Consider the following 16,887-nt stretch of genomic DNA (forward strand, 5'->3'; position numbering starts at 1 on the left):
AAGAAAGGACAGTAGATGCCATATACATGGACTTTAATAAGGCGTTTGATAAGGTTCCCCATGGTAAACTAATGGAGAAAGTGAGGTGTGCAGGGTGTTCTAGCTAGGTGGATAAAGAACTGGTTGAGCAACAGGAGACAGAGAGTAGTAGATGAAGGGAGTTTCTCGAAATGGAGAAAGGTGACCAGTGCAGGGGCTGCTGTTGTTTGTAATATACATAAATGATCTGGAAGAGGGCATTGTTGGTCTGATCAGTAAGTTTGCAGATGACACAAAGATTGGTGGAGTAGCAAAAGGCACAGGTGACTGTCAAAGAATATAGGAAAACATAGATAGATTGGAGAGTTGGGCAGAGAAGTGGCAGATGGAGTTCAATCCAGGCAAATGTGAGGTGATGCATTTTGGGAAGTCTAATTCTAGAGCGAACTATACTGTAAATGGAAGAGCTTTGGGATAAGTTGATGAGCAGAGAGATCTGGAAATTCAGGTCCATTGTACCCTGAAATGGCTGCACAGGTGGATAGAGTGGTCAAGAAGGCATATGGTAAGCTTGCCTTCATCAGACGGGGAATTGAGTATAAGAGCTGGCAGGTCATGTTAAAATTGTACAAGACATTGGTTCGGCCGCATTTAGAATACTGTGTACAGTTCTGGTCACCACATTACCAAAAGGATGTGGACGCTTTGGAGAGGGTGCAGAGAAGGTTTTTACAAGGATGTTGCCTGATATGGAAGGTACTAGCTATGAAGAAAGGTTGAGTAGGTTAGGATTGTTTTCACTAGAAAAAAGGAGATTGAGAGGGGACCTCTTTGAGGTCTACAAAATCATGAAGGGTAGATAGACAGGGTAGATAGAGATAAGCTTTTTCCGAGGGTGAGGGATTTAATAACGAGAGGTCATATATTCAAGATGAGAGGTGAAAGGTTTAAGGGGATATACGCGACAAGTACTTTACATAGAGGATGATAGGTACCTAGAACACGTTGCCAACAGAGGAAGTAGAGGCAATCGTGGTGGATTCATTTAAGGGATAGATACATGAGTAGGTGGGAAGCAGAGGGATACAGATACTTAGGAATTGACAGTAGTTTAGGTTTAGATTGGTTCAGGCTTGGAGGGCCGAAGGGCCCGTAAATTTTCTTTGTTCTTTATACTCTGAGCAATAAAGGAAAGCACACCAAATGCCTTCTTCACTATCCTATCTATCTGTGACTCCACTTTCAAGGAGCTATGAATCTGCACTCCAAGGTCTCTTTGTTCAGCAACATTCCCTAGGACCTTACCATGAAGTGTATAAGTCCTACTAAAATTTGCTTTCCCAAAATGTAGTATCTCACATTTATCTGAATTAAACTCCATCTGCCACTTCTCAGCCCATTAGCCTATCTGATCAAGATCCCATTGTAGTCTGAGGTAACCTTCTTCGTTGTCCACTACACCTCCAATTTTGGTGTCCTTTGAAATGTTCTTCTTTAAAAGGTAACAGAAGTTGAATACTTTGAATATTTTTAAATTAATGGTAGATAGAATCTTGATAAGCAAAAGAGTTAAAGCTTATGGGAGCATGGAGTAATCAGATCAGCCAAGGTCTTGACAGAGCAGACATGAGGAGCCAAGTGACCTGTTCCTAATTCATTTGCCATGTGGGATTCAAATTCATGCCGTTGAGAGTGTGTGCTGGAAAAGCACAGCAGGTCAGGCAGCATTCAAGGAACAGGACAATCGACGTTTTGGGCCAGAACCCTTCTTCAGGAATGAGGCTAGGACCCTGGGGAGTGGAGAGATAAATGGGAGGGGGGTAAGGCTGGGAGTCAACAGTATAGGCCTCACCTTTATCCCTCTGCAGTCCCAGATTAACAAGTTCTACACACGCTGCGACCTTGAACATTTCTTCTGCCACCTCCGCCTCCGTGCCTACTTTGACAACCAAGACACCCACCCTCCCACTGAGGACCCCTTCTCCCACCTCCCAACACACCCCATCCACCTGGATACCCTGTGCTGGCCTGCTACCCATCCTTGATCTCTTAATTTCAAACTGCCGCCGTGACATCAACTGCCTCAACCTGTCCAACCGCCTCACCCACTCCACCCTCTCGCCCTCACAACGTGCAGCCCTCCACTCCCTCCGCTCCAACCCCAACCTCACCTTCAAACCGACAGACAAAATGGGTGCAGTGGTAGTTTGACGCACTGACCTCTACACCGCTGAAGCCAGGCGCCAACTCGAAGACACCTCCTCCTACTGCCCCCTCTACCATGACCTCACACCCCATCATCAAAGCATCATCTCCCAGACTATACACGTCATCACCTTAGGGGATCTCCCACCTACAGCTACCAATCTAATAGTTCAGGAACCCCGCATCACCCGACTGTACCTCCTTCCCAAGATCCACAAGCCTGACTACCCCAGCCAACCTATTGTCTAAGCCTGGTTCTGCCCCACCGAGCTCATCTCCACCTACCTCAATATTGTCCTACCCTCCCCGGGTCCAGGAACTCCATTCGGAACACCACCCACACCCTCCACTTCCTGCAAGATTTCCGTTTCCAATGCCCCTAATGCCTCATCTTCACCATGGACATCCAGTCCCTCTACACCTCCATCCGCCATGACCAGGGCCACCAAGTCCTCCGTTTGTTCCTTTCCCAGCGTTCCCACCAGTACCCTTTCACTGACACTTATTTGTTTGGCTGAACCGGTCCTCACCCTTAACAATTTCTCTTTCTAATCCTCCCACTTCCTCCAGATGAAAGGGGTAGCCATAGGCACCCTCATGGGCCCCGGCTCTGCCTGTCTTTGTTGACTATGTAGAACAGTCCATCTTCCAGAGCTACACAGGCACCACTCCCCACCTCTTCCTCCACTACATTGATGACTGCATCGGCGCCACCTCGAGCTCCCATGAGGAGGTCAAACAGTTCATCAACTTCACCAACACATTCCTTAAATTCACCTGGACCATCTTTGATACCTTCCTTCCCTTCCTAGTCCTCTCCATCTCCATCCACGAGGACCGACTCAACACTGACATTTTTTACACACCCACCAACTCCCACAGCTACATGGATTACACTTCCTCCCACCCTACTTCTTGCAAAAATGCTATCCCGTATTCCCAAGTCCTCTGCCTCTGCTCCCAGGACGACCAGTTCCACCACAGAACACACCCGATAGCCTCCTTCTTTAAAGACCAAAGTTTCTCCTCCCACATAGTTGAAAGTGGCCTCCAACGCATCTCATCCACGTCCCGCACCTCTGCCCTCAAATCCCACCCCTCCAACTGCAACAAGGACAGAACCCCCCCCCGGTCCTCACCTTCCACCCCAACAACCTCCGCATAAATCGCATCATCCACTGACATTTCCACACCTACAAACCCCAACACCAGGGATATATTTCCCTCCCCACCCCGATCCGCTTTCCGCAAAAAACATTCCCTCCGTGACCACCTGGTCAGGTCCACGCCCCATAACAAGCCACCTTCCTCCTGGCACCTTCCTCTGCCACCGCAGGAATTGCAAAACCTGCACCCACACCTCCTGCCTTACCTCCGTCCAAGGCCCCAAAAGGAGCCTTCCACATCCATCAACGTTTCACCTGCACTTCCACACATCATTTATTGCATCCAATGCTCTCGATGCTATCTCCTCTACACTGTGGACACTGGACGCCTTCTCACAGAGCGCTTTAGAGAACATCTCCAGGAACCTGCAACAACCAACCCCAATGCCCCGTAGCTGAACATTTCAACTCCTCCTACTAGTCTGCCAAGGCCATGCAGGTCCAAGGCTCCTCCATCACCACTCCCTCACCACCCGACGCCTGCAGATAGAATGCCTTATCTTCCGCCTCGGAACCCTTCAACCCTAGTGCATCAATGTGAACTTCACCAGCTTCCTCATTTGCCCTCCCCCCACCTTACCCCAGTTCCAACCTTCCAGCTCAGCACTGCCCTCATGACCTGTCCCACCTGTCAATCTTCCTTCCCACCTATCCGCTCCACCCTCCTCTCAGACCTATCACCTTTACCCCCATCTCCACCCACCTATTGCACTCTCAGCTACTTTCCCCCACCCCTCTCTCATTTATCTCTCCACCCTCAAGGCTCCCAGCCGCATTTCTGAAGAAGGGTTCCAGCCCGAAACATTGATTTTCCTGCTTCTCGGATGCTGCTTGACCTGCTGTGCTTTTCCAGTGCACACTCTCAACTCTGATCTCCAGCATCTGCAGACCTTACTGTCTCCTTCAAATTCATGCCACCAGAGCATTACCATGGATGTCTGATCTAGTCACGATATCACTATACCGTTGTCTTTCCCCTGGGTGGGCAGGGAAGTAGTCTGAAGAATATTTGACAAAGCAGTTAAGACTGAGGTGAGAGGAATTCCTTCAGTCAAAGCATGAGCGATATTTGGAGTTCTCACCCAGAGAGCTGTGGAGGCTAAATCATGAAATATCTGCAAAATTGTGATTGACAGATTTACACATTAAAAACATCGGTGGATACGGGGCCACGCAGGGAAAGGTATATTGAGGTATATCATCCATAAGCCAATTGAATAGTGGAATGGGCTCAAAGAGCTGAATGGCATACTCCTGTTCCCAATTTTTTATGGTCTTGTTACATTCTCACATAATTCATAATATCATGGCAAAAAGTCCACTGTGAATTAGAGAATATAATACAATTAATTCCACATTAAGTTTGAAAATTGCAAACCTCAATCACAAACAACAATCTTAAAGTTTAAACAAAGCCTATTGCATAGGCATGAGCAGAGAGCTGGCTAAGGTCGATTGTGCAAACAGTATGGTGATAATAAACTGTGGTATACATTCAAAGTAATAGTACAAAATATTCAACTTAAATATGTTCTGTTGAAACATAAAAATTCAACGAGAAAGATACATCTGGGGTGTATTAAAGTTAAGGGATTATTAAAGAGGCATATAACATAGTAAAGTTTAATGGACAGTCTGAGGATTAAAAATATTAGAAACCAGCAAATGGCTATCAAAATAATGAGAGTAAGCTATCCAGGATTCGTGAAAATACAATGTGTAAAGGGAGAGAGTAGTTGGACTAAACATTGATCCCTGAGAAGCAGAGGGAAGAGAAATTATCATGGGGAATGAACATAATGGAAAAGAGACGAAATAAATATTTTGTGCCTGCCTTCATAATAGAATGCACAAGTTACATACCAGAAATTAAGGGTACTTTATAAGGTAATGGTTCTGAAATGGTTAATGTTGGAGACATTATTAAGCATCCAAACTGAAAGATAGAACAGATTAGAATCTCAGAGGGGACAGACTTATGTCTTATGTCTCCTCATACTCTTTGTAGCAATGTCTAACTTACTAATGTAACCTGTACCTATTGCTATCATGCAATAAGTTACATCTTTTTTAAGACAGGATCTTCTACTCATTAAGGCTCACTAGTAGTTTTCCTTTACCACATAATCCAAGTAGACCTTAGGTGTCCCCACAGAGTCATAGAAGTGGACAGCACATGGATAAAGGATAGTTATAGCAAACTATCCCAACTGTAAGTTGATTGTGGTTGGCAACATAGTAGATACAGAGGATATTTAGGGGCTAATAACTTCAAGGAAATTAAGTTAATTAGCATTAGTAGAGGAAAAACACAGCAGAAACAGAAGAGACTAAAATCAGGTAAACTTTCAGAGTCTAGTGGCCTGCATCCTAGGATTCCACAAGGGATTATTGCAGAGATGGTGGATGCACTGAAAATTCACTAGATTCTGGAATGGACCCAGCAAACTGGAAGTTAGCAAATGCAACATCATTATTCAAGAAGGGGCAACTACAGGCCAGTTAGCTTGATATCAGTTATCAGGAAAGTTTTATTAAGAATATACATAGAAACACACAGTGTGATTTGTGTGACTTCACAGAAAATTCTGTTTCAAAAATGTGTTATTTTGAGGGTGTAACTGGAAGAACAGAAAGTGGAGTAGTAAACTTGGATTTCTAACAAATGCTTGATAAGGTGGCACATAAAAGGTTAATACACAAGTTATTAGAATGGTGTATTTGCATGTTTAGAGGATTAGTTAATGAACAGAGACAGATAATACAAATAAATGATACATTTTCAAGTTGGCAGGCTGAGCAAAGTCTGCAGATGATTCAAAATCATGTGGAAATGTAAGGTGTGTGAAGGACATAGGCTGCAAAGAGATGTTAAATGAGTGGGCAAAAGGAGATAGGTGGAGTACAATGGGGAGAAATGTGAGGCTATTAAATTAGTCTTAAGAGGCTTGAAGCTTATAACTGCTAATGTTCGGAGAGGCTTCTATATGGAACACAGAGTTAGCATACAGGTACAACAAGCAATTGGGAAAGAAAGTGGTACGCTTGCTTTGAGTGCAAGGAAATTGGAACATAAGCTTAAGATCATTGACACAATTGTGCAAGGCTTTGAAGCTACACTTGGAATCGTGTGCGCGGTTTTGGTCTCTATACATTTATATCGGAGGCAGAAATTTGGAGGTTTAGCAGATTGTTTCATTCTTGAGTATTCTTGTGTTCTAGTTGATTTAATTTTATACCTATCTGAAAAACATGAGTCAATTTTTTTAAAATTATGTAAAACAAGGATATTGCTCTGAAGTGATCAGGCAAGAAGATGGTACAAAAAACGTTTATTAGATAACACTTTTGTAAACATTTGAGGTAAATTAACATTTACATCAATTTGCTCTTACAGATTATAATACATAAGGCACATCTTTAAAGACAGTACTTAAAACAGCTTTGCTGTTTTTGCTCCAAATCATTGAATGCCCTTGACTGCCCAGAAATACTTTGCCTCTGAATGAGAGGATATACTGTATTAGGTAAGTAATAGAATGTTTTCATGGGCAACAAGCAGGCCTTGAAACCTCTAGGCAAATCTTTGGCTGTTAACGAAAAGCATAGTAGAAAGCAACACATTGAATTAAGAAACCTAATTAGTCAACTCAAATTTAGTGTACAAAATATTTTCTCACCTAATATAGTCTTCTGGTGTAGTAAATGTATACTGGACTAATCACCAAATATGCCCCACTGCTATATCCCAATGCTACATGATTTTCTATCGCAAGGTAAATTATTCTGTGGCTAAAGCTGTGTATTTCTCACATTCAGCATAAATTAGGTGTAATACAATAACAAATGTAATAACTTTCATGTGTATACCAGAATTTTTTTTATTGTATGTACTGCCTTTTCTGTGAAGAGCCCCAATTTAGTATTAAGACATTTACTTTGAATTCGATACATATCGGCAGGGCTATTTTCTTAAAATTTGGTGTCCAACAATATAAACTTTGGCATCTTATTTTTTGTTTGCTCAAATGTGCAATTTTAGACGTAAACTTTCAGAAACCGTAACACTGTCACAAAGACATCACATACAGTACAAGAAAATAGGTGCAAATAAAGAATGTTAAAAATATTACACCTACAAGCTTATTCCTTCATTTATTTAGTTAATAATGTTAAGGGTTTCATAAATAAAGTAATCCCAAGATAGAAAATTAAATTAATCCTTGAAAATTAAATTAAAGGAAACTTTTGATTCCTTAATTCAAGAAATATGTAATTTTGTTTGTTTATTTCGCCAATTATCTATTGGATTCATCAAAACAAATGCCAATTGTTTAAAACATTATATAAGAAGATCAACTCATTGATAAGAGCAGATTTGTTTGTTTATCTTTTCACTATAACTAAAAACAACACCACAAGTAAGTCTGTTCTAAGATTTTTTTTTGAGTTAGGGTACTTCAGAAAATGGACTACATTTTGACAATAGCTCTTGCATTAAACCATGCAATTAAAGTAATAGCATTGCTCTCTTTTTTTTAAAAAGGAAAAGAGGTTGCTGGTCATAAAATCTGTTTCCAAAGTCAATGTGACTTTGAAGTACAGATGAAACCTAGAATACCTCTAATACATAACAGTTTCTGTATGTCCTTTATTTCTGAAAGTTTTATCAACTTTTACTCAGGTTCTCATCTCCTAAAAAGATGTGATTATGAATGGCCTGTGCAGCCTTGTTTTGCATAATGATTCTTTGAAGATTCTACCATGGCTGTCAAGGGCAATTGACATTTTAACACTTGTTTTCCTGATAATAGCCAAGATTCCTAATCTCGAAAACACATCAAAACTAAGTACCTAAAGCAACAAAATTCAATTCACTGTTTTTCTTTCTTCCAGCAATGAAAAGTAGGTTGCAGCATCATGTCCTAGCCCTGGAATATTAGTAGTATGTTGTCATCTCTCACAATTAAGGCTTATAGCAGTAATTACAGAACTACTGTTTGATCGTTCCAAATTTAACATGGTGTTGGAAAGGTAAATAAACACTTGGGACTTTCAATTTTATTGATGGTTTTTTTAAAAACCATGTTGTGATGGTAAACTTAACCTAAAAACCTTTTTAAAAAGTAAAAAAATGACTTTTGGTTTTATTGCAAACTATAATTTTATATTACTTCTTGGTCATTCTAACCCATCTTCTGCTCTGATGTAGTCAAGTGTGATGGACTCCTAAATTTGTCAGAATAGTACTGTATCTATTAACACACACAAACATACCCTCACACACAAATAAACTGCAATGTATCCCCCTTACTCTATAATTGGTTTGCTTGCTACCTTGCCATGATACTTTTTAGAATACACTTAAATTCATGTTATTTCCATGTACCATATGCTATAAAACATGCATTCATTCCTTGTCTTTTGTCACTATAAGCAGAACAATTTAATATTTTACAACATTGTTGAGCCACGTAGAACACTGGAGATGGATGAAAACCAAGAAGTTAAATATTGCAACTCTTTAGTAGATCTAAGTTGAGTATGTCTCATGAGTGATGAAGCATTCTGCAATTTGGTGTTCGGCTTTAAAGACTTTACGTACTTATTCATTTAAAGAGAACAGATTACAATCAGAGTGCATATTTTTAACTTGAATAAGACATTTAAGGAGTTGTTTATCGAGTTTACTGTAGACATCTTACCTTGCCATAAAATAGTGATTAACGTATTAAAAAGTACAGTTCTTAAGTCAACATGTAGTAGGGGGTTCGGTAAAATGAGCTCTTAGAGGTGAAATTAATGATCATAAATCAATTGGAAGTATACTTTCCTGAATCCGGTTTAACTTCCACATGATGCGAAATCAAGAGCATAGTCATTTTTGGCTGTCTACTTAATTAAGTTAATCAGTAGATTTTCGTTTATGAAAAACATAAAATCGGAACATATCTAAATGTTTAAGCTAACAGGTGTGTAACTTTTAACAAAATCGGCTCTGTGAAAGCCACTAACAATATAACTCCGGGAGCGCATCGCAATTACATGCTTCTCAGCATGCATGGTTCTCCCACCTACCCGATTTGATATTAAAATTTTGTACCGATTTAAGAGAGGATGAAGGAGGACGAGTGATGTCTGAAGCGGACGCTAAACCGCCAGATCGTCCGACCTTGCTCGGCCGCTGCTTGCTCTGCTGGCCCGGCTCAACGGTCGTGTGTCAGTAACGGGAGCCTCGTGCATCTCGGCCATTGTGGTCAGGTGACCGTTGCCGCGCGGAACCCCGCCCGCAGACGCGCTCTCCTGATTGGCCGGCACGAGGAGCGCATGCTCCTGACTCCCGTTACCATTGTCGTTGCTGGCGCTGAGATGGCGGTTTTGCTCGGCGGCCATGTTGGCCCAGTTCTGCTCGGCAGCCAATTTGTTGTTGTATGCTATGTACGGCGACCTATCCTCGGGCAACGCCGCCATTTTGAACTCATTCGGCGGGCCTCCGGGGTAGGGATGGGGTCCCTCGGCTGTGTCTGGGAAGTATGGATAGCTGAAGGTGCTTGGGGCAGTTCTTGTGATTGGCGTCAGGGGCTCCGGCTTCTTCTCCAGTTCCGGGGGCTGTCGGTTGGTTACACCCTGTCGCAGCTTCTTCCATCCGAGGTGGTAGATTTCCATTAGGTTCAAGAAAAGGGACACGCAAGCCACCACAAGCATAAATAGGATGAAGATAGTCTTCTCTGTTGGCCGTGATATGAAGCAGTCCACGGTGTTGGGGCATGGCCATCTATTGCACCGATACAGTGGACTAAGCTTAAAGCCATACAAGATATACTGACCTACAATAAATCCAATTTCAAACATCGCTTTGAAAATTATATTGAAAACGTAGGTGCGTAGCAAAGCCCCTTGAATTCGGATTTTGCCATGGTCATCTCTAAAAGGAAGCTTCTCCTTTTTACCATTTTTAAGCAGCAGTTCTTTGTCTGCTTCATTCTGGGCTTTTCTAATCTCTTCTTCCCTCTCTTTCCTTTTATCTTCCATCCGCACAATGTGCAGTACATGGCCCAGATATATCAAGGTAGGCGTTGACACGAAGATGATCTGGAGCACCCAGAATCGGATGTGAGAGATGGGAAATGCCTTATCATAGCAGACGTTCTCACAACCAGGCTGCTGGGTATTGCAGGTGAAATCGGATTGCTCATCTCCCCAGACTTCCTCAGCCGCAGCCCCCAGCACTAGGATTCGGAAGATGAAGAGCACAGTCAACCAAACCTTGCCTACCACTGTCGAGTGTTCCTGCGCATTCTCCAAAAGCCTTCCCAGAAAACTCCAGTCACCCATTGTTTCAAATCTCTATCCTGCAAAAACAATCCATAGAACAAAGAGCCATTAGATATTGGAGAATGGGAAGGCTAAACCCTCGGTGGATATTTGGAGTAATGGTTTTGAAAATACGCAATGCCAGTCATTAAGCTTAATTGTGGTTATTAAAAAGCTAATATGGAGTCATAGAGATGTACAACAGGAAACAGACCCTTCGGTCCAACTGGTCCATTAAACCAGATATCCTAACCTAATCTAGTCCCATTTGCCAGCACCTGACACATATTCGTCTAAACCCTTCACATTCATATGCCCAGCCAGATGCCTTTTAAATGTTGTACCAGCCTCCACCACTTCCTCTGGAAGCTCATTCCATACACGCACCACCCTCTGTGTGAAAAAGTTGTTCCATAGGTCACTTTTAAATTTTCCCATCTCACCCTAAACCTCTGCCCTCTAGTTTTGGAGTCGCCCACCCCAGGGAAAAGACCTTTGTTGAAATGGCCATAGATAGTATTATAATTGCGACGACACAATATCGTTCATTTTGAAAATAATCTTTTGACATATTCTTTATCAATTTAAATCGCGCTAATTACATTATTGTACCCCGCATGTTCTTACAAAGTGGGTATTTTTGCCACTTCATTTTCCCATTTAAATGTACAAATTGTTGTGATCTATATCAAATAATTAAAGATGATAAATCTTGTATTTTGCCAATTAAGTCGGAAACCAATCAATTGCTTTAAAATCTGAAACTAAAACTCTACATCTATTTGCAGATTTACAAAGCCGTTTGAGTTCTGAAAAGAATGCCGTAATTTGGCGTCAGTCCAAATACCATGCATATTAGTAAACAGAACATTTAGAAATTGAATATGAAACAATGATATTAAGTCATTTATGCGAAAAGCACTTTGAAAAGTATTTGGAAATATGTCTTTTGAGGAAATGGTAATAACTGTATGATATGGAAATCTTAAGAAATCACTGGAAACAGTACCGAAAAGAAACACTGAACCAGTGAAATTGCTTAAATCAAATCAAATTGCCTGCTCTAGTACATAGGACGCTGCTTTTCATATTATCTGCATGATGTGGAAGATGGGGGGCGTGGTGGGGACCAGTTGCGCTTGTCCAAAAATCGTATCAAGAAATCGTCATGATTCTATCGATGATACGATTTGTATCTATTAAAAGGCGGGGCAATAAACCATAGACGCACACAGGGTGGGGGTGGGGGTCTTGTGATGCAGTGGTAGTGCCTCTACCTCTGGGCCAGAACGCCTAGGTTCAAGTCCCATCCTATTCCAGAAATATATCGTTACACGTCTGAACAGGTTGATTAAAATATCTGCAGCCTTCAATAAATACATTTCTAGTGATTTCCACAGCACACAGAATAAACATATGTCAGATGAATCTTATCCGTGTTGTGAATAACTGCATAATAAATTCAATAACTTGAATGATAGGTTTGGACTCCTATAAATTGATCAGTACATTCAATTTCGGTGCTTTCGTTTCTTCAACCTTTCCCTTAATATTTTAGGTTGTTGCAACTACCCTAGAAATCACCGCATAAAACAACTAAAGGCACTTCTGTGAAATATTAAGAGATATGCCAGTTGCTGATTTTGATAATGACGGTAAGACTAGCAGTTTCCAGTTTTGAACTATAATAACTAATTTCAGAAACATTAACTTATTGTTTGTGTGTACTAACTGATAAATTATTGACCCGATTTTCCATCAGTACCCATTAGGTTTAATTTTACTTGATCGCATAGCTGTACCGCCAAGTAACGAACATGCCCGATTTCCTTCATCAATTCATTTCAATGTCATTTAGTTATCAATAAATATAATCTCATTGAACATCTTTCAGTTTACATATTCAAACACTGATATATTTCTTATTCCAGGTTGAATATGCCTCGGCCAATCACAACCAGCATTCTTTTAATACAATGGACATTTTTCCAGCCTTGTAAGAATTTGCAAGTTGATGTAGCTGGTTATTTGAAATCGTTGACATATTCATTGCCTTAATTGTTTATCGGTTTTATATCACCAAACGACATTTCTGCAATGCATTGCCTTTTACTTTTCATTCGTATTGTTATCATTTGAATTCATTATTTTGCACTTTGGTTCGTTTTAAAATATTAGTTCTACTTATTTCAATTTAGCGGTGCCCTCTAGGATCTAGGATACAGTTGTGTATCCTAGATGTGAATTGCTGGTTTGAGTCACAGAGAACGTAATTGTCGAAAAGTGTAACTCATAACAGTTAATTGCATTGATGGGTTTATTAACACCAAAATAGCATAATTTCAGACACGTTTGATCGTTCAAAACAGGCACGTAAAATGGTTCGTGCGTATAAATGACTAGCCAAGTCGTTATTAAAGCGAAAACATTTGTGTTATGTACTCAATCTCACCAGACTGAATTTGGCTTGCACCACAAATTAAATTTAAAAAGGCAAATTCGGTATTAGTGATTCAGTCTAAAAGAATATTATGAAGCTTATCACGCAGAAATGCATGTGTTACATAAGAACATGATGTTGACGATTACACTGGATATATATTACTAATAATCGAAATGCAGGAGTATCGCCTTTTGAATGTATACGAGTTGTGTTTCAGATCGTATAAAATCTATCAATGTCTTCCCAAACTTTTGACAATCACCTGATGAAGGAGCGTCGCTCCGAAAGCTAGTGTGCTTCCAATTAAACCTGTTGGACTATAACCTGGTGTTGTGTGATTTTTAACTAAATCAACCTTGGAATTTACATTGAACATTTAGCATTTTAAAATTTGCTTGAAATAGGCCTCCAACCAGATTTGTGAAAAGTTAATTCTGTTTAGTTTTAATACTGGGCTTATTAGAATATCATTGGCAACCACTAACTACTTTTTTTAAAAAAAATAACCTATTTCTCCGATCAAGCTGTTCAGAGATGTGATTACACACCTCAGAAACAGGTGGGATTGGAAGCCGTGTCTCTCGGTCTAGGGAACACTAAATTTAAGTCGTTTTTAAGTTCAATACCATTACGATTAATTAAAGTATCGGTAATCAATTTACATTGCAATAATTAAAATATAAATCGTTTAACTTGTTCATATCAAAACTAGATAGTCAAGAAGTTTAAATTTTTGTGTTGCATGTACCTCATAACCATCAATTTAAGAATTTGAAATCCTGGCAATTCAGCGGACTGAGATGCAGCTTTCTACAAATGCTTGCGTCAACAGAAAACAAATTGCTGAATAAGGAAAAAATAGCTTATTCAGCTTCACGTGGCATCAACAGGTGCCCTGTACAAAATAGAATCGATTTTACTCGTGTAATATTTCTCACATTATATTTTTGCTTCAGTGTCATTATTGCCATTTCGTGGAGAGTGTCAATAAATTACACAATTTGGTATGAAAAATAAAAGCAAACACTTAATCATTATCCATGGCACTATTGCTTAAATGTAACATCAATGACGCCTTATTTAAGTGGAAAATTCTGATGCCTGTTAAATTAAGAAGAAAATTCAAGAAACTGCTGCGAAAGGAAATAATCAGATTTATAACACTGTGGTTTGCTGTAAATAGTCTCCGTTTTTATAACCATTGTAGTCATCAAGGATTGTAGAACAGTGCTTCTAGAAAAGGTAACTAAATGCAATGAAGATGAAAATCTCTCTGGTCAGTTACGATGTCGATGTTGTTAAAGTGTATTTTGATTCATTGTTGTTAATGACAGTGTCTTCCTCTAAGTTCTGCCGGAAAACTACTTCTGGTGCTTTAACGGTGAAATTAGAGTTAATTCTACAATATTTGGTTTATGGGGATGCTGGGTCCCAGATGTGCCGTTTTAAAGCTGCTTTTGTTTTCCAAAAGTATATTTGAAGTTGCTTGGAAATTAATAGAATAAAAATAACAAACAAGTTTGCGCAGAACCGAATTTAACCTAAAATGTTGCAGCTCATTTCAGTCATACCAACCTTAATCTGAACCATAGGCTTTGAGTTTCAGAATACACTCACCATGAGGGATCATCGGGATCAGCGAGGCCGTTCTTTTCATACACTAATAAACTACTTTACCACTGTTTTACAACCAAACATTTACCAGTTGCTCAACTGTAAATTTCATTTGAAATCGTATTAAACTAGACACTGAAAATCCTTCTATAAGAAACTTCATCATACCCGTCCAACCACCAGCCACATAAAAAAAGACGTGTGTGAAGACTCTCACCTCGTCAAAATGTTTCATGATACCAAATTGTATCATACTCAAATAGAGATGACAAACCCAGCTAGCTACTAACACATCCGGCTGTCATAGATGCCATATTTTGAATGCACTGGGGACACGAAGCAGACTTGTTCTATGTAACCCTCCCCCTCCCCAGCACTACTGCCAGCTTACCCAACACTTCTGACCGCTGTCAGACAGCCTATTTAAGCACAATCACTTTCTTCACACATTGATTTCCAAGGCAGTCTTGCGAGGAAGAGAAAAGTGATTCAAAGCTCTATTAAACCTGCAGATTGGACCGCGCGAAGTTTCGGCTCTCCCCCAGCCATCGCCGCTGTCACGTTATGAGAGAATGCATGGCTGAAGCTCGCTTGTCACTAGACGGAGGACAACGCCACGCCCCTACCATAAAGACCCAAGCAAAACTCATCACTCTGGAAGAAGGTAGAGTTATAATCTTTGTGGGCTTATCACTCCACTTTAAAACAAATAACCAAACTGAAAAGTTACTTTTCACTGTAAATATTACCGCATTCTTTGTGTTTGTGTAGCCCCGAATTTTGTAGCTCTGAATTCACTTGGTTGCTCACTAAACTTGCAACCCAGTCTGATCATGTTCGTAATTATATGCTTTAAATTTTAAAATATAAGATTGCTAGTCTATGACTCCAGTGGAATGAATACAGGAGGTAATTGATTTGAATTGCATCGTTATATAGTATTTATTTTTGTAGTTACTCTGAATTTGATTAACCACAAATGGATACATTCTTCCATTTATAATGTAAATGTTGCCGGTAAAAGAAACGATAAACGTTTAATGTAGTTTAAGACTATTAAGTCATTACTAAATGTGTCATTTGTTAAAAATATCAGCCCATGATTAAATAACAACTTTGTTGATTTAGTAACTGACTCAAAAGTATTAAAATGTTAACAATCAAAAAGATGATTAGAAATGTCATAAGTGTTTAATGTTAAACACATTGCCGCAGCTGTTTCTAAAACTAATTCTTGGCATTGCCACATAACGCTGCGAAGTTCTATTTTCTGATTGACCACATTACACTCTTCATAATTCCCTGATAGGAAATTTGCTTATTTTAATGAAAGCATAGTTCATAAAAAATTAATTATATCTCTAAGCAAGTTATATTCCACTCGTATTATTTCTGTTAAAAGATGCCAAAATGGTACTTTGTGTATTATCTCAAATGTATTGTAAAATAATTTGGATAGAGCAAAATCAGTACAAGAAATAACAAACTATGCTGATTCAGGGCAAAAGTATCTTACATTCTCAACTCAGTTCTGATTTACTACTATCTCAAATCTAATTACAATTTTGAATGCCATTTTTAAACAAATAAGTAAATCTGCATTTTAAAAGTATGAAATAAAATCAACCCAGGATGGAGAAAATAACATATCTTTAAGTATTTACACTCTTAAATGAATCTTAATATTCCATCATTTAATTTTTACATCTATGTTATTTTAATGATCAGCCAGCATCTAGCACCATGTAATACTGCATAAGTTAGTGTATCCAAACATATGACAACCGCACAGTTCCATTAGGTACTCACCATTATAGTGTGTCACCGCGCATGCTCCAATGCGCGAACAAAACAATGTAAGTAGGTAAAACTTTTTCAAAACAATTTTAATGTCAGTTCAGTGTCTGGATCCATGACCTAGTGTGGCATTGAATCATATATATTGAAGATTTCAGCTTTGATCCCTGCTCTGTGCTGAGTAAACTGATCTTCACTGACATTGTGGCGAGGGACTGCAATTGGATTTGATGTTACTTCACTAAGGAGGTCAGATACTGAGTCAGAGATCCTTGATCACTATACAGAAACTCCATTGTGATATCATTTTGTGGAAAGAATAATAAAATATTCACTATTTTCATTCTGTATGGTCAATATTTGGGTGGG

At 39.7% G+C, this 16,887-nt stretch overlaps 1 protein-coding gene across 6 annotated transcripts in view; it reads right to left on the bottom strand.

Annotated features, from left to right (window-relative positions):
• The window catches only part of gja3 (gap junction protein, alpha 3), a 46,003-nt gene extending 29,355 nt beyond the window's left edge, over nt 1-16,648 (bottom strand). For 2 of the 6 annotated variants that reach the window (XM_043691903.2, XM_043691902.2), the window contains exons 1-2: nt 15,113-15,259; nt 9,454-10,702 (exon numbers count right to left, since the gene is read on the bottom strand). In XM_043691903.2, coding sequence (XP_043547838.1) covers nt 9,501-10,685 — 1,185 coding nt within the window. In that variant the 5' untranslated portion in view covers nt 10,686-10,702; nt 15,113-15,259 and the 3' untranslated portion in view covers nt 9,454-9,500. Of the gene's footprint in view, nt 1-6,671; nt 10,703-14,724; nt 14,887-14,938; nt 15,061-15,112; nt 15,260-16,530 lie in introns of those variants that run through there. The other 4 variants (XM_087988165.1, XM_087988163.1, XM_043691904.2 and 1 more) reach the window with 4 other exon arrangements.
• Nucleotides 16,649-16,887: the final 239 nt, after the last annotated feature.

Source organism: Chiloscyllium plagiosum, unplaced genomic scaffold, assembly GCF_037043375.1.
Source record: "Chiloscyllium plagiosum isolate Xiang-an unplaced genomic scaffold, Cpla_swu_hap1 HiC_scaffold_6, whole genome shotgun sequence".
In the NCBI taxonomy this organism is placed as follows: Eukaryota; Metazoa; Chordata; class Chondrichthyes; order Orectolobiformes; family Hemiscylliidae; genus Chiloscyllium; species Chiloscyllium plagiosum.